The 17,778-nt window shown below is 54.9% G+C and overlaps 1 protein-coding gene across 1 annotated transcript; it reads left to right on the forward strand.

Annotated features, from left to right (window-relative positions):
• The first annotated feature begins 269 nt into the window (after positions 1–269).
• On the forward strand, positions 270–17,673 carry LOC137902530 (inactive dipeptidyl peptidase 10-like). Its single transcript, XM_068746618.1, has 26 exons — positions 270–317; positions 6,746–6,872; positions 6,943–7,038; positions 9,364–9,458; positions 10,013–10,087; positions 11,298–11,350; positions 11,942–12,023; positions 12,097–12,217; positions 12,432–12,586; positions 13,225–13,322; positions 13,413–13,536; positions 13,622–13,660; positions 13,756–13,863; positions 14,112–14,203; positions 14,273–14,320; positions 14,410–14,531; positions 14,647–14,691; positions 15,365–15,463; positions 15,542–15,611; positions 16,117–16,311; positions 16,510–16,564; positions 16,639–16,738; positions 16,879–16,937; positions 17,010–17,082; positions 17,323–17,396; positions 17,473–17,673. Exons 1-26 carry the CDS (start codon positions 270–272, stop codon positions 17,611–17,613), a joined length of 2,394 nt encoding a protein of 797 aa, XP_068602719.1. The 3' UTR covers positions 17,614–17,673.
• Positions 17,674–17,778: the final 105 nt, after the last annotated feature.

Consider the following 17,778-nt stretch of genomic DNA (forward strand, 5'->3'; position numbering starts at 1 on the left):
CCCCCCCCCTCTGGAAACCAGCCCCAGACCACTCGAACACTCCCCCTCCTCCTCCTCCGCCTCCTCCTCTCCGTGCTCCACGAGCACCGGGAGAAGCTCTCTTGCTTCCAGTCGTGCAGGAGCTACAATGTGAGACGGTTCGGTTCGGGACCGACCGCGACTCCTCCCCCTCCCCGGACTCGAGCTCGGATCGTGACGGCGGCGCATCCTTCATCCTTCATCCTCCTCATCCTCCTCTGACGGGACGCGCGTTCTTCCCGGAGTTTAAAATGACGGCCACGAAGGAGCAGCCGAAGCCGAGGGCGACCCAGGAGGAGGTGGGAGGAACTTCTTTATTGTCGCGTCGACCTCCGGAGGGAGGCGCGGTGCTCCGGAGGCTCCGGGAGGAGGCGCATTGTAATTCATCCGCTGCCTCCTGCCAGCTGCCCCCCCCCCCGGGGGAGGATCAGTGCGCGGTTCGCGTCCCGTTCGCACCGCGCGCCGTGTCCGCAGACCTCCAAACGCCTCACGGCTCCGGTGCCTCCGGTGCCTCCGGTGTCCCGGTGCGTTCAGGCTCATCCCGCGAGCAGCGCGGAAATCCCGTCTTAATTAAACCCGGTTCGATTATAGTTAGAAATCGCGGCGTAATTGAGTTTGTGTTCCTGGAATGTGCGCGGAGCCCCCCCCCGGGAGATGGTTCGGATGAGAGCCCCCCCCCCCCCCCCCCCCCAGGGGCCCCACAGCCCTGCTGGGGGGGCTCCAGATACTGGACCGACCCGAGCGGATCTGGATGAATGGACCGGACTCACCTGCGTTTGGTTATTTTAGTGGGCGTGGATCCAAGAAAAGGGGCGGAGCATGGAATTAATCTATTTCCTGAGTATTGTAATAATTAATCTGTTAACGCAAAATGATTTGATGCATGTGTACGCGACAGTAACTACTACACAGTAATAACACGGTAATAACACATTTCCATAGTTGTAAACAGCTGATGTTGATAATATTTTATGACCCTCCTGAATGCATCACAGCAGCCTGAAAAAAGCTTCTATTATGGTTTACTAGTAGAAGTACTGCTAGTACTACTACTGTATTGGTAGTATTCTGCCATTGCTATTATTAATACAGTTAGTACTAGTGCTATTACTACAGTTGCTATTACGACTGTAACGCCCCGTAGACCGACTGTAACACTCTTTAGACCGACTGTAACGCCCCGTAGACCGACTGTAACTAACTGTAGACCGACTGTAACGCCCCGTAGACCGACTGTAACTAACTGTAGACCGACTGTAACGCCCCGTAGACCGACTGTAACTAACTGTAGACCGACTGTAACGCCCCGTAGACCGACTGTAACTAACTGTAGACCGACTGTAACGCCCCGTAGACCGACTGTAACTTCCTGTAGACCGACTGTAACGCCCCGTAGACCGACTGTAACACTCTTTAGACCGACTGTAACTTCCCGTGTTGGACCGTCAGGTGAAGTTACGTCAGCAGCTCTTCGCAGGCTCTTAACGGGGCTACTCTTCATCAAAGTTTCATGGCGATGCTGAGGGAACTACAAAAGTGGAAGCACGCAGGGATCTTTAAATAGTCGGGGAGGAGAACCTGGCTCTCTTGGAGGAGGAACAAGAATTCCTGGAGCAGCAGGAGGACCTCAGGAGTTTCTGTCTCCGAGGAGCCGTTCCAGAGAAGTAATTTAATGAGACGGAGAACCGTGGCCTGTGGCCGACAGTCAGCGGCCCGGTCTCTGTGGGGTCTGTAGACCAACCGGCCCAGTCTTTGTGGGGTCTGTAGACCTACCGGTCCGGTCTTTGTGGGGGGTCTGTAGTCCAACCGGTCCGGTCTTTGTGGGGGGTCTGTAGTCCAACCGGCCCGGTCTTTGTGGGGTCTGTAGACCTACTGGTCCGGTCTTTGTGGGGGGTCTGTAGACCAACCGGCCCGGTCTTTGTGGGGGGTCTGTAGACCAACCGGTCCGGTCTTTGTGGGGGGTCTGTAGACCAACCGGCCCGGTCTTTGTGGGGTCTGTAGACCAACCGGTCCGGTCTTTGTGGGGGGTCTGTAGACCAACCGGCCCGGTCTTTGTGGGGTCTGTAGACCAACCGGTCCGGTCTTTGTGGGGGGTCTGTAGACCAACCGGTCCGGTCTTTGTGGGGGGTCTGTAGACCAACCGGTCCGGTCTTTGTGGGGGGTCTGTAGACCAACCGGTCCGGTCTTTGTGGGGGGTCTGTAGACCAACCGGTCCGGTCTTTGTGGGGGGTCTGTAGACCAACCGGTCCGGTCTTTGTGGGGTCTGTAGACCAACCGGTCCGGTCTTTGTGGGGTCTGTAGACCAACCGGTCCGGTCTTTGTGGGGTCTGTAGACCAACCGGCCCGGTCTTTGTGGGGGGTCTGTAGACCAACCGGTCCGGTCTTTGTGGGGTCTGTAGACCAACCGGCCCGGTCTTTGTGGGGGGTCTGTAGACCAACCGGCCCGGTCTTTGTGGGGGGTCTGTAGACCAACCGGTCCGGTCTTTGTGGGGTCTGTAGACCAACCGGCCCGGTCTTTGTGGGGGGTCTGTAGACCAACCGGCCCGGTCTTTGTGGGGGGTCTGTAGTCCAACCGGCCCGGTCTTTGTGGGGTCTGTAGACCAACCGGCCCGGTCTTTGTGGGGGGGTCTGTAGTCCAACCGGCCCGGTCTTTGTGGGGGGGTCTGTAGACCTACCGGTCCGGTCTTTGTGGGGGGTCTGTAGTCCAACCGGCCCGGTCTTTGTGGGGGGGTCTGTAGACCTACCGGTCCGGTCTTTGTGGGGGGTCTGTAGTCCAACCGGCCCGGTCTTTGTGTCCCACTGTTTTACACATTTCCTTGGTGGATGTGAATCAATTTCAAACCCGAGCTGTGAGTCCAAACAGAGAGGCGGAGCTTGTGTTAGCTTCCTCTGTGATTGGGTATCGCCTGGTGCTCCTTGGATCTTCCTCTGGGCCCGGTCTGGGTCGATGTATTCGGGCCCCCTCCTCGGTAGGGGGGCCTGGAGTTCCTTGATCTCACGCTATTTCGTTCTGGTTTGTCTCTGAATGTCTAATCTTCTGTTGTTGGTGAACGCCGCCGCCGCCGCCGCCGCCGCCGCTGCTCAGTTCATCAGCGTCGCTCAGATGAAGTGCGGCTGCGTTTGTGGAAAAGCGTTTTCTGCACTTGGAGGACTCGCACCGATCGATCGGCTCCCCGGGGCAGATAATGAAGGCTCGTCTGAGAGCAGAGATATTGACGACTCTCTGCAGACGGACGGACGGACCCGCCCCATCGCTCCATCGGCGCTCCGGACCGGAAAGCATCGCTTTAAACGTGACCAAAGGAACGTTTGGCTTCCTGAGGCGTTCACGGGCCGTCGGACAATCAGGAGGAGGGTTCAACAGACGTGTAGTTTGAGTTCTAGATTTAAATCTGGAGAACGTTGTCGTTTATCGGGTGAGAAGAACACGGGATCTGCTCACAGGTTTCTTCCTTTTACAAGCAGTTAACCCAAACATACTTGATACATTCCTGTTCGACGACTTCACGCTTTCATTTCGTCGGTTCAGAACACGATGTCCGTCCGGGTTCAGGCTGCGGTAGGACGCCGTTCTGGTGCCGGGCTCGGTGCCGACGGGTCCGTCCGGGTTCAGGCTGCGGTAGGACGCCGTTCTGGTGCCGGGCTCGGTGCCGATGGGTCCGGCCGGGTTCAGGCTGCGGTAGGACGCCGTTCTGGTGCCGGGCTCGGTGACGATGGGTCCGGCCGTTCGAGGCCGCGTGACAGACGGAGGTTACCTTTTATTTTATATCGGTTTAAAGCAGCGAAGCGGCTTCCTCTGCTGTGCCGCCGCCGCCGCCGCCTCTCATCAGCGAAGCCGTTCTCGCCTGTTAACCTTGGGAAGCGCCTTATTGTTCGGCTGCCGTGGCGCCGTTGGGTATTCTGTTCGCCGTCCGGCCGCGGCCGCAGCGATAAATAAATGATAACGGAGCGCTCACATCCTGCTGCCGCTAATCTGTTCTCCATCCGGTTTGCTGAAACGTTACTTTAGCTTCCTCACCTCCCTTAATTATATTCATTTGCAGACGTAGCTTAGCTTGTAGCGATCACAGCCAGGGTCGCCCAGCCTGTTGTGACAGCAGCTTCAGAGCCCAAATGCTAAGCCGGGTCAGAACCGGGTCCAAACCGCATCTGAACCTAGACCGAAATAAGTCTGAACCGGGTGAGTTAAACCGGGTCTGAACCTAGACCGAAATAGGTCTGAACCGGGTGAGTTAAACCGGGTCTGAAACGGGTCTGAACCTAGACCGAAATAGGTCTGAACCACATCTGAACCGGGTCTGAACTGGCTCTGGACCGGGTCTGACATTGGGTCATTACAGACCAGTAATGGACAGTATTCCGGGACCAGAATCAGAATGACCCTCTAATCCCTCTCAACCCGTGGTTCCGTGGCTCGCCGTGGCGATTAGCTTCCTGGGGCTATCGGATGATGATGCTAAATACAACACGACGACGCTGCGTAGCTTAGCTCGCCCTTCCCTGTTAGCCGGCAGATCGATGATGGCTGCAGCTGCTTCATCAGGGCGGTCAGACGGCCGCCGCCGTGAAGCGGCTCAAACGCCGCTCCTCATTTGTCATAATTCCCTCGAAGGTCAGAGTCCAGCAGAGCCGCGGTTCTATTTATAGTCCGACCGCTCGAGCAGCACCGGCCGGCCCGCTTGGCCAGAAACGGGTTTACCAGAGCGTCCGACTCGCTTTCTCCAGCGTCAAGAAGAAACACCCGAAGGACTGGTTTAAGACGGCGACGGCCAGACGGATCACACGCCGTCATCTCCACAAACCGCGAGATCCAGAACCAATCAAATCGCTCCATTTCGTTAGCATCCAGCTAAAGCCAATGGCCGCAGAGGTGCTGACCTCACCTGGACCGACATCATGGCAGGTAAATGGTTTGGGCCCCCGTTACCTCAGCTGTGACCCCCCCCCCGGAGGAAGATCAATAATAGACAGCGCTGATTGAGCGTGACGGCACCGACTCCAGAGACCGACGGCTGGAATTACAGTCAGTTTAATTAAACGACGCCTCTGATCGTTGTCACGGATCAATGAATAAACAATAAGCGATGGGAGGAGGAGGAGAACTAATGCAGGCTCTGTTCCTGCGTGAGGAGGAGGAGGAGGAGGAGGAGACACTCCACGACGTCTGGTCATCCAGCAGATGAGCCAAACACAGTTCAGTCCACACGCGGACGTCGGATTTTAGTGTACGAGCGAAGCCCCAAAACGTTTAGCTAACATTAGCATTTAGCGCCTGAGGAAGCTAAATCTATCTTAGCATGCCTGTAGCCAGCATTACTGCCAACGAACATGTTAGCATGTCTGCTGCTCGGGCTACAGCTAATGCTAGCATGTCTGCAGCTGCTACTAACTGAACTAGCTACTCCTGACTGATTAGCTATGCGGCGTTGGGCTAAACGAAATGTTGCCAACAACGCCACTTTAGAACTTTCAACCTAAAGATCCATTTTGCGTTCCTTTGGTTCCCAGCTCGTTTTAGCGGGTTTCCCACCCACAGGTCCGCTCAGTGAAAACCGGCACGGCACTTAATACTTCCGGAAATCTTTATTTAATCCTCTAAAACAAGCTTCCACTAAAAACACTTTAAAACGAATCAACCAAGGTTTAGACAAACGTGGTGGGAGCTACTGTTAAAGCAACAAAGAAATATAAACTAAGGTCTAAACAAAACTCACACAGGAAAACATGCAGAATAGCTAAACAGTTCCCCACCACCCGCCAGAATAACCCTGATCAATACGGACACACACAAGCAACGCAGGAAGCTAACAACCTAGTAAAAAAGATCTATAACGAAATAAACACAAAGAGGCAGGGCAGCGACCCCCCACGCCAACCTGAACTAAAAGAAGCCCCCGTCATTAGAGCGCTACCCAGAGACGTCACGGAACCGCGTCGGTTCTACCTGCCTCCAAGACGACCACGCCCAGCCGGCTCACGCCCGCCGGCGCTCCCTCCGGCCGGACGGTGGAGAGTGAGACCGGGAAGGAGGCAGGGGAAGCGCCTATATACGCCCCGCCCCATCAGTGGCAATGGATTACAGGTGCTTCCACACCTGCCTGCTAATTACCACCAATCACCCGGTTACGGTTAGCATTCTCAGGCTGCTGTTTGAATAGCTTAACTGTTCGTATTTAAGGTTTACTACCTTATATTAGCTGGTTTGTTAGCTTGTTTAAACACGCTTCTCATTAAACGGCGGGACAGTGAAGGCAACGCGCCCGTGTCTGAGCGGTTCTGACCCGATCTGAGCCGCCGTAAACGTGCGCTGCTCCGATAAGGCTGGAATGACGGCCTCCTGCTAGGCTAACCGTTTATCAGCGGCCGCTCTCTACGGGCCTCCCATTGCTGCTAATTGAGCTAATAAATCGAGGATGCTGATTCAAATGTGCTTTAATGGGAAACTGGGTGAGAAAATGAGGAGTGAGAGGAGTGAGAGGAGTGAGAGGAGTGAGGAGGAATCTCAGGCACGGCGTGACAAAGAGTCCGTTTTCAAGGGCACCTTTTGTGCTATTAGTGAAATGAGCAGCGGCCCGGGTTCTGGTTCTGACGATCGATCAGTCTTATGGGTCCAGAGGGGGATGGGCATCCGTGTGATGTGTGTCGTCATAGCGACAGTACATGAAAATGTTCCGAACCTGAATTCTGTCAGATGTTTCTTCACATTAAAGACAACAACTCCCATGATCCCACGCTGCAGGACCTGGGCGGGGCGAGTCCTCCTCAGAGGAACTGGAAGGGGATCGCCATCGCCCTGCTGGTCATCCTGGCGGTCTGCTCGCTCATCACCATGTCGGTCATCCTTCTCACCCCAGGTGAGTCTTTCTACCTGAGACGGAACCGGCAGGTTCTCCGGCAGGTTCTCCGACGTGTTTGTTTGTGCAGCTGACAGTCGGGCCGGAAGCGACGCCAAGCTGACCGTGGAGGATCTGTTCAAGCCCGAGTTCCAGGCTCACGACCCGGAGGCCGAGTGGATCAACGGTGAGTCATTCCTATTGGCTGGCCCCGCCTCCTGTTGTCAGCTGTGGTCCGACACCTGAGCTGCGTGTCTCCATGCTAGCGCCCCCTGCTGGCCGTTTTTACTGCATTGATTCCGTCGATGCTGGAAAGTGACGTGATTGCGGTGCGTTTGAGGGCAGCGTGGACAAAAGGAAACCCGGCTCTGCCTTCCTGCTCGCTGCACAACCTGCCGCAGCAGCCAATCAGAGGCAGGCAGACCTGCTGGGCCTCTGATGCTCCGCCTTCAGATTCAGCTGCCAGGGGGACGGCGGCGGCCGATGAATTAAACATGTCATGGTTTAAATATAGACTCTGAGGCACAGAGGAGGGAGTACCCCCCCCCCCCCCCCCTCTGACATCATCACCCACTGAGCGATGGCTCCGCCTCCAACAAGACAACAACCAAACACTGAATGTTTATTACAGCAGACAAAATAAATAAAAGCAGACCAGGAAGTGACACAGGAAGTGACACAGGAAGTGACCGGCGACGCCCTTCTCTGCTCTCAGAGCAGCTTCACGTCCAATAAGGAATCAGACGGGGATCCTCTGAGCCAATGAGGACAAAGGACACAGATGCTTCACGCCGGCGCTCTGGAGTTGTTACTTACTCTCCACCGCTTTAGCAAACAGACGCTAGCGCGCCTCAACCAACCAATCAAAGTGATCGGTGGAGCGAGGCGGGGCCACCTGTCTGCCTCCGGCAGGAAGCGGCGCCACCTGAGGACGCTTCGACCCGAAATATTTACCTCCAACACCCGGAACCGCCGCAGGCCTCACGCGACTGATGATGTCACACGTGGTGGTCGTTATGCATTGTATTGATTATTGATTAACAGCAGAGGCAGATGATCCGGATCAATCAGGCTAGTAACGTGTTCCCGTGTTCGGACTGGTTGCCTGGGTGACCCGGCGATGAAGAGCAGGATACAGGCTGAACTGAAGCACCCAGGTGCATGCTGGGAGGCGGTGAACGATTATCATCAGGAGAAGCTGCAGAAGTTTTCTGTTAGAGGAGGAAGAGGAAGAACAGAAGCTTATCGTCCAGCACAGAGATGATGATGAAGATGAAGCCCCCCCCCCCCCCCCCCCAGGACAGAGCCGATGATCGAGGAGGCCGCGTTAAACGACGGCGTGTAATTAATGAAAGCTCGTAATCTGTCCTTAATCTTCTAATCCAATCAGAGACGCCGCTCCTCTTCCTCGCCGGCCTGATCAGGGCTGAAGGTTTACATCGGCTTTAAATGTAGCCACACGACCTATCGATCGATTGGAGGCCGGCCCAATTGGTAGATCCAGATCCAGAATCCTGCGTCGACAACAATAAACAAACAGATTCACTCAAATAAAACCTTTATTTACAAACAGGAACGGCAACACGCTAAAAACACGTTTGTCTTTACGGATGTTTGGGTTCCTGGTGTTGTGGTGTTACAATTAGCTAGCCCGCGTCTCGCCATCGTGCTAACGTGCTAGCGTCTCATTAGTTTGTGTTCACGCCGACATAAAGGCCGTTGGCGTGTTCTCCTCGCCATGACAACCGAGGTCGACAAAGGAAGCCGTCGCGTCTGACTGATCCAGTTTGGTTGAAAATATATTTTCCTTGTGGTGACAGCGGGTGGCGCTCCTCTCATCAACGCGGACCACGCTGCGTTACCGTGGAGACGAGACGTTCAGGCTCCTCCGTGTGTTTATGTGTCAGCGAAATCTCACAGTTAGTCGCGTCCCATCAAAGCTGCGGCGTTAGCGAGGGAGACGCTGCGATCGGACGGCCGATCGGGTCCCGCTGCGATCGGACGGCCGATCGGGTCCCGCTGCGATCGGACGGCCGATCGGGTCCCGCTGGGATCGGACGGCCGATCGGGTCACGCTGGGATCGGACGGCCGATCGGGTCACGCTGCGATCGTACGGCCGATCGGGTCACGCTGGGATCGGACGGCCGATCGGGTCACGCTGGGATCGGACGGCCGATCGGGTCACGCTGGGATCGTACGGCCGATCGGGTCACGCTGGGATCGGACGGCCGATCGGGTCACGCTGGGATCGGACGGCCGATCGGGTCACGCTGGGATCGTACGGCCGATCGGGTCACGCTGCGATCGTACGGCCGATCGGGTCACGCTGGGATCGGACGGCCGATCGGGTCCCGCTGCGATCGGACGGCCGATCGGGTCACGCTGCGATCGGACGGCCGATCGGGTCACGCTGTGATTGGACGGCTGATCGGGACCCGCTGTGATTGGACGGCTGATCGGGACCCGCTGTGATTGGACGGCGTTCGTGTCTTTGTCTCGTTTTGTCCTCAGACTCTGAAGTCATCTTCAGGAACAGCGACGGACACGTCATCAAGTTCAACGTCGTCACCAAGGAGACGGAGGTCGTCCTGAGCAACAGCACGTTCGTGAGTTCAACAGCAGCCAATCAGCACGCAGCAAAAGAGAGGAGGGGGCGTGGCTATAATAACCAGTTGTGTCCTGTTGTTGATCACATCATAAGAATTTACTAAATTAATTAAGAAAGTTGCGGTCAGAATTTCTTCCGTGTTTAGTTTGATCCCGTCTGGTAATCGATAATCAATCGGCGTCTGCTACATTTGTTTTCATTATTTTCTGAGATGAATTTATTTTTCTTCGCAGAACAATCTCGTTTTATTCGTTCGTCTCTGACAGTCGATTTGTTTCCTGTCGTCTAAAGGTCACAGAGAGACGGTTCACGCCCGCGAAAACTTTATTTATAACGACAAAGATGAAATATTTTCATAAATGTTAGATTACTCTACGTAAGAAATGATTGTTAAATGAAAAGTTTCATTCAACAGTAATAAAAGATACAATCTTTAAAATAATGACGACTTATTGAACGTAATAGTTAATAATTCGTTTGTTTATCGATGAATTTAGGGTCATATAAATGTCATAAACTGGTTGCCATGGTAACACGTTCTGTGTTTTCCAGGTAAATTTCAACGTTGCCAAATATTCCTTGTCCCCGGATTTGAAGTACGTTCTCTTCTCGTACGACGTCAAGCAGGTAGGAGAGGATCAACCCGCCAGTCTGCGTAGTACTGCAGTAAAAGTACAAAGTTATGTGTTTACCATGTATCCATATATGCTATCGGAAAGGGTGGGGCTTAAGACAGCAGTGGGCGTGGCTAAGGAGCGGTGCTTTCCCACAGACGAGTCTTAAATCAAGGATAAAGTTCCTCGGGTCGATGGATTCCTCGGAGCGCCGGAGCGCCGGTCTGCTCCCAGCGTGTCCCGTGAGCGACTGGCGGGTCACATTCAGCCACTAATGGCGTGGGGGGGGGGGGGGGGGGCTTGAACCGTAATTACCAGCGGTCCATCAGAGAGGAGCCGATGCAGATGAAGGCGTCGCCGTGGACGGATCAGCGATTCATCACCGCTCATTTGCATATTTTCAGAGTTAAACTTTGAGCGGCGGGACCAGAATCTTTTTCTGTCAGCAACGTTCCGGAAGTCGTTCAGAACGTGTGAAACGAGCCGTGGAACGTCCGAGGAGCTCCGTTACAGACGTTTATAGAAAACGGACATGTTCCGTCACACACTCAGCCGCCTGTACTTCCTGTTCACGGGGGGTGCCCTGTTACCGTGGTTACGGGGGTCTCCGGTTCCGGCATTTAGAATGTTCTCAGTTGTTTTTCACCCGAAGCTAAAAGCTCGGCTGCATTTATGTTTGATGGAGGAAACGGCGTCTCAGCCGGGAGCGGCGAGGAGACAGAAGCGAGCGGGTTTGAAGTCCTCTGAGCGACGGCCTCCGTTTCATTGGCTGTCGGATGAGTGACAGCCTCTGTTTCATTGGCTGTCAGACGTAAACAAGTCGCTGTGACTTCCTGCTTCTTCGTCTCAGTTTGTTTCCGTCGACGCCGTTTTCCTTCAGGCGGTTCTGAAAAGTCTTCGTTTCATATTCCTGAGAGCAGCAGCCAATCAGGGAAGAGCAAGCTGACGAGCTCTTAAGATGCTGCAGATCTGTCTCTGTCAGAGGTCAAAGGTCGGATTACGTCTTGTTTATTGTCTTTGTCCTCTGATGGAATTAAATCGTCTGTCCAGCGTGCAGATCGCGTCTCTCAGAGCCGCCTGCGCCGGCTTTGTTTTCTGACGCCTTCCTCCTTTTCGTTTTCTGTCAGCGCCTCTTCATCGGCGGCGGCGGCGCATCTCCCGTCCCGCCGCCGTTCCACGCCATCCTCCGTTAATCTGTCTTTCCTGTCTTTGTCCTGCTGCAGCTCTACCGTCACTCCTACATGGCCTCCTACAGCATCTACAACGTCCTCACTCGGTGGGTGAGAGCCAGGAAACGCTTTATGGACACGTTTATAAGCATGTAACGACACGTTTATAAGCATGTAACGACACGTTTATAAGCATGCAACGACACGATTCGGTTTGTCTTCGTATTTAACGGAGCCGTTCGGGACTGAAGTGTCACATCCAGAAACACGAACTACGATTTTGTCCTTGGCGCCGGCGTCGTGCCGACCCGCTGTCTTATCATTAGCACGTTAGCGCCTGCTCCTGCTGAGCCCAGACCGCCTGCCAGTCACAGCGATGGGCACGGCGCCCACGTTTAATCAGACTCCTCAGGTGTTCTGCTGCAGTCAGCAGCCATCAGACAAGCTGCCTCCTGATTGGCTGCTATCATAGCAGCCAATCAGGATCTGGATGAATAAAAATCTCACTTAGATCCATGAAATCCTGAGAGCGATCCGGATTCTGGATAGAAAAACATCTGGATTCTCCCATTTACTTATAATGGAGGCTTTAAAAAAGCCCTATCTTGTAAAATCTGCATTAAATTCAGTCACAAATTAACATTAAACCCATTTATGGATTAAGAATCAGTTAAAAATCTTTAACGTCTGTATTTCAGGGAGGTCTGGGAGCTGGACCCCCCTGAGGTTCTGAACTCGGTCCTGCAGTACGCCGCCTGGGGAGTCCAAGGCCAGCAGCTGGTGAGCTCCGCCCCCATCGTTAACCACACCCAGTTTACAGGTGGGCTGATTCTGTGACTCTGTGTCTCTGCAGATCTACATATTCGAGAATAACATCTACTACCAGTCAGACGTGAGGAGCGTCTCCCTCAGGCTAACGTCCTCCGGAAAGGAAGGCGTCGTCTTCAACGGGATCGCCGACTGGCTCTACGAAGGTGCTGATTGGCTCGCGGTCTGTCCTTCAGCGAAGGTTCACCCAGAGCCTCTTTGCTACGTTAGCTTCGTCCCGTATCAAGCAGTTAGCGCCTCTGTCGTCGTCTCACGGCGACACTCGTCTCTTTTATTGTGGCTTTAAAGATGCTAACTTTGGAAAGCAAAAACATCTGGCTGGTATTTTATAAGGAGTAGAAATTTACTTGTTCCAAACAGAGGAGATCCTCCAATCACACGTGGCCCACTGGTGGTCACCTGACGGAGAGAGGCTGGCCTTCCTGGTCCTGAACGACAGCATGGTGCCCAACATGGTTTTACCGCGCTTCACCAGCATGCTGTACCCCAAAGGAAAGCAGTACCCCTACCCCAAGGTACCATCATCCAGTTAGCACGCAGCTAGCCGCTAATACACGCAGCTAGCCGCTAATACACGCAGCTAGCTGCTATTACACACAGGTAGCCGCTATCACACGCTATTACACGCAGCTAGCCGCTATCACACGCAGGCAGCCGCTAATACATAGCCGCTATCACACGCTATTACACGCAGGCAGCCGCTAATACACGCAGCTAGCCACTATCACACGCTATTACACGCAGGCAGCCGCTAATACACGCAGCTAGCCGCTATCACACGCAGCTAGCCGCTATCACACGCTATTACACGCAGGCAGCCGCTAATACACGCAGCTAGCCGCTATCACACGCAGGCAGCCGCTATCACAGGCAGATAGCCGCTATCACACGCAGGTAGGCACTAATACACGCAGCTAGCTGCTATTACACACAGGGAGCCGCTATCACACGCAGGTAGCTGCTATCACAGGCAGATAGCCACCAATACACGCAGGCAGCCGCTAATAGATGCAGGTAGCTGCTATTCCACGCAGCTAGCCGCTATTACACGCAGCTAGCCGCTATCACACGCAGGCAGCCGCTAATAGACACAGCTAGCCGCTATTGCACGCAGGTAAACAGAACGGACTCCTAAAGCGTTCGCTGTCGGCAGGCCGGCCAGCCCAACCCCGGCGTGAAGCTCTACGTGGTCAATCTCTACGGGCCGACCCACACCCTGGAGCTGATGCCGCCAGAGACGCTGAGACTCCAGTGAGAACTTTCTTTCTTAAATTCAGTTAAGAACCTTTACGACGCGTTTATTACACAGAAAACGACCTGTCGTTATAACGCTGTCCGTAGGGAACATTATGTTACCATGGTGACGTGGATCAGCAAGACCAAGACCTCCGTCAGGTGGATGAACAGAGCCCAGAACATCTCCATCCTGACTGTGTGTGACACCACAACCGGAGCCTGCGTCACGGTGTGTGTGTGTGTGTGTGCGTGTGTGTGTGTGTGTCCATGACGACGGTGATCCGCTCCGCTGAGGTTCTGCTGGTGTTTTTCAGAGACATGAAGAAAGTTCTGAGCTCTGGCTGTCCAAACAGGTAACGGACACCTGCTTCCTGTTTGCTCCAGTGATGTCATTCTGACATCATCCTCCGGTTTTAAGGAACGTGACATGACCTTTCACCTCCTACAGAACCAGGAGCCGGTGTTCTCCAAGGACAGCAGCAGATTCTTCCTGACTGTCCCGGTCAAACAAGGGGGGCGTGGCGAGTTTCACCACATTGCCATGTTCACCACACAGGTGAGGGTCCAGGTGAAACCAGAGGGGTGGAGCTAAGCTTCACTCAAACAGGATGTGACCTCGCTTTGAATGAAGTCGTCTCTTTGATGTCACCTGAAGACCGGTTCGAAGGCGACAGTAAATGTCTGTGAGGGTGGAGTCTGAAAAGCAGATGGGCTCTGATTGGGTGTTCAAAGACTCACAGGCGTGGGCTTCGAACCAACGACCAATGAGACGCTCCAGATGCTCATCTTCTGTGTTTCTTCTAGTTCAGAGCCGATCAAAATGAAATCAGACATCTGACGTCGGGGAATTGGGAGGTGACGCGGATCATCGCCTACGACGAGAACGCCGACGACCTGTGAGTCAAAACCGAGGGAATAATCTCATCCAGGACATTTTGATTCCAGATCCTTTGTTTTGTCTTCAGCTATTTCCTCAGCACCGAGGGGTCGCCACGACGACGGCAGCTGTTCAGGTGTGTTTTGTAATCGGACACTTCGGGCCCGGTTCTGAACCTGAACCCGCCGGCGTTCCGGTATTTAATTCACGCTCTTCTCTGCGCAGCGTTAAAACCGTCGGCCTGTTTCCACGCCGCTGTCTGACCTGCGAGCTGCACAAAACCCACTGCCTGTATGTCGACGCCCACATCAGCCCCACAAAGCAGCACGCCATCCTCCGCTGCCAAGGTAGGCCGGGTCTGCCCCGCCCTTCAAAGGGGCTGACCCGGTCCTTAGCCCCCTGCTACCAAACGAAGCTCCACCCAGTCGTCTACAGAACGCTCCGCTTTGTGTCCCCTTCCAGGTCCCGGGGCGCCGGCGGTCCTCCTGCATGGCCTCAAGGAGTCGAGTAAGAACGCCGTTTCGTTTCCTTCAGCGTTTCAGTGAAACAGAACAGAACCTGCCGCCCTGTTGGACAGACCCAGAGATTGGACGAGGTCCTCCTCCGGTTCATCCCGGCCTACAGGGGGGTCCGGCAGATCCGGACTCGTCTTCCTCTTCTTGTCCGTCCTTGGGTTGTCTCCTGAAGAGCGCTTTGCCCGAGGCTATTTGGATATCCGTCCGTCCCCAGCTGGGCCCGGGCGGCGCCGTAATGAGACCGCTATTGATTTGGGGTTCCCATTAGACATGCAGGACGAATTCCATTTCATTTGGCTGCTTCTCGGACGGCGGGACGGGAAGATGTCCAAACCGGGGAGGGGTTCTGAATTACAGGTGGAGAGACTCGGAGTCCGGCTGCCGGGACTGAAGCGGCGTTTCACACGCAGAACCTTTGGAGCCGGGTTGTTTTCAACGCCTCAGTTTTACAGCGGCAACAAACCGTTGTTTCCGGTCTGGGTTTGTCCCGGGTCTGGCCCGGGTCCGGCCTGGATCCGCCCCGAGTCCGGGCCGGGTCCGACCCCTCCCTGGGTCCGACCCGAGTCCGGCCTGGGTTTGTCCCGGGTCTGGCCCGGGTCCAGCCTGGAAGATGAATCCGGGTGTTTTGGCGGTAATCTTGATGCAGCGGTTCCCTCCGTCCTCAGATTACTCCGTCCTGGAGAACAACTCTTTACTGAAGGCAGCCTTGAAGTACAAACGGATCCAGCGGACCGACTTCAGAACCGTCCCCGTGGAGCATTTTGGTGAGTCGAAGGTTTCCTCTGCTGTTGCTGCGAATCCAAAATAATTCCTAAACGCCGTTTCATTTCTTTGTTCTGCAGATTTGCCTTTGAAGATCTCCTACCCACCAGACTTCTCAGACTCCCGTCACTACGGACTGTTGCTGCTGCTGTACGTCAACGCGTCGCCGGATGTTAGCTAGAGGCTAAACGCGTCGCCGGATGTTAGCTAGAGGCTAAACGCGTCGCCGGAAGTTAGCTAGAGGCTAAACGCGTCGCCGGATGTTAGCTAAAAGCTAAACGCGTCGCCGGATGTTAGCTCGACGCTAAATGCGTCACCGGATGTTAGCTAAAAGCTAAACGCGTCGCCGGATGTTAGCTCGAGGCTAAAGGTGTCGCCGGATGTTAGCTCGAGGCTAAAGGTGTCGCCGGATGTTAGCTAACCTTTAGCTAAAAGCAGCACAACATTCCCCTAACTTTATGGGAGCGACTGGAACTTCCTGTCTGCTTTGTCATAATTAAAATCACTGTTGGGTTTGGGAACCGGTCCAGAGTAGTCAGAACCAGAACCACGACTCCTCTGGGAGGTCTTCTGTTCAATAAGTCAGTCTGAATGAAATGATTGTCTTAACGCTTTATTTTGAAAGCCTGAACAGACTATTATTGTCCTTGTTCAGTGACAGCGCCCCCGGTGGCCAGGCTGTGAATGACCTGTTCTCCCTCGGCTGGGACTCGGTGCTGGTCAGCTCGGACGCGGTCATCGTGGCCCGTCTGGACGGGCGGGGCAGCGGCTTCCAGGGTCAGCGGGTCCTCCAGGAGGTCCACCAGAGACTGGGGACCGTCGATGTCCAGGACCAGATCGCAGCAGTCCAGTATGTCACCGCCCCCCCTCCCCCTTCATCCCACCTTCATCACGGACAAACAGTCCAAGCACCCGCTCGACACCATCCCCCTCGGTGCCGCTCTGGTTCTTCATGGTTCCACCAGTCAGAACAGAGCGGTTCTGAGTCTGGCCTTGAATACGAAGCAGAACCGCTCCAGGCTCACGCCCGGTCCGTTTTCTATTCCAGATACATGATGACATTTCCATATATCGACCGGACACGGATCGCCGTGTTTGGGAAGGTGAGTCCGCGTCCTGGTGCTGGTCCGGTGCTGCTGGGCTCAAATCTAAACCGCGGGGTGTCCTCTCTGCTCAGGGCTACGGCGCCTACGTAGCGCTGACGATGCTCAAGTCCATCGACGGCCTCTTCAAATGTGCTTGTGCGATGTCCCCGGTGACGGACTGGAGACTCTACGGTGAGTTCAGAACCGGTTCCATCATTAGAACCCAATCTGCGTGGAAGCTAAGCTAGCAGCCTTCTGATTGGAGGGCTTCCTCCTCGCCGTGGCAGGAAGTCGCCCAACTGCTAACAATTCCTTCCTTCTGATCTGCACAGCGTCGGCGTTCTCGGAGAGGTACCTGGGCATGCCGCTCCGGGATGACGGCAGGTACCAGGTGTGTCTCCAGCGTCTCGTTTCATCATGTCTCGCTGCGTTCCTCATCCTGATATCTCCGGTTCCCTCCCAGATCTCCAGCTTGCTGCAGAACGTCCAGGCTCTTCGGGACCGGACGCTGATGCTGGTTCACGGCACGGCCGACGGTAAGAGGACAGGAAGCGTCTCCGGAAGGTAGCGGGGCGGTTACCTGAGCGGACGCCGAGGACGAGTGTGGGCTTCGCCGAGGCATTCCCGTCCCGCCGGACTCTGCCTGTTTGGGATTCAGGCTGAATCCCGCCGACCGGTTCTGTTCCTTTGTTCCCGCCGACCGGTTCTGTTCCTTTGTTCTCCCGAACGGTTCTGTTCCTTTGTTCTCCCGACCGGTTCTGTTCCTTTGTTCCCAGCTAACATCCACTTCCAACATACCGCTGAGCTCGTCAAGAACCTCGTGAAAGTCGGAGCGAACTATTCCATGCAGGTGTGTTTCCCGTAACCGACGTTGCCTCTCACCCAGGTAACAGCAGGTCATGCCTCACCTTGTCTCCTCTGAGCAGATCTACCCAGACGAGGGTCACTTCCTGTCCCAGCAGAGCCGCCAGCACCTGTACGCCACGCTGACCAGCTTCTACAGGGAGTGTCTGAAGGAGCAGCTCCTCCCCCCGCCTGAGCAGGAGGGAGAGGAGGAGGAGGAGTAGCCAGCAGGCGTTTCGGGTCAGAGCCGGACCAATATAGCTGAAAACCACGGCAGCCTTTTGGACCAGGTGTTAGCCGGACCCGGGACTGGGTCGGAGCCGTCGACGCCCCGACTCTGCGTGTGTGTGTGTTGAAAAGATCACTTAAGGACGCAACCGTGACACTTT

This window comes from Brachionichthys hirsutus, chromosome 12 (assembly GCF_040956055.1).
Source record: "Brachionichthys hirsutus isolate HB-005 chromosome 12, CSIRO-AGI_Bhir_v1, whole genome shotgun sequence".
In the NCBI taxonomy this organism is placed as follows: Eukaryota; Metazoa; Chordata; class Actinopteri; order Lophiiformes; family Brachionichthyidae; genus Brachionichthys; species Brachionichthys hirsutus.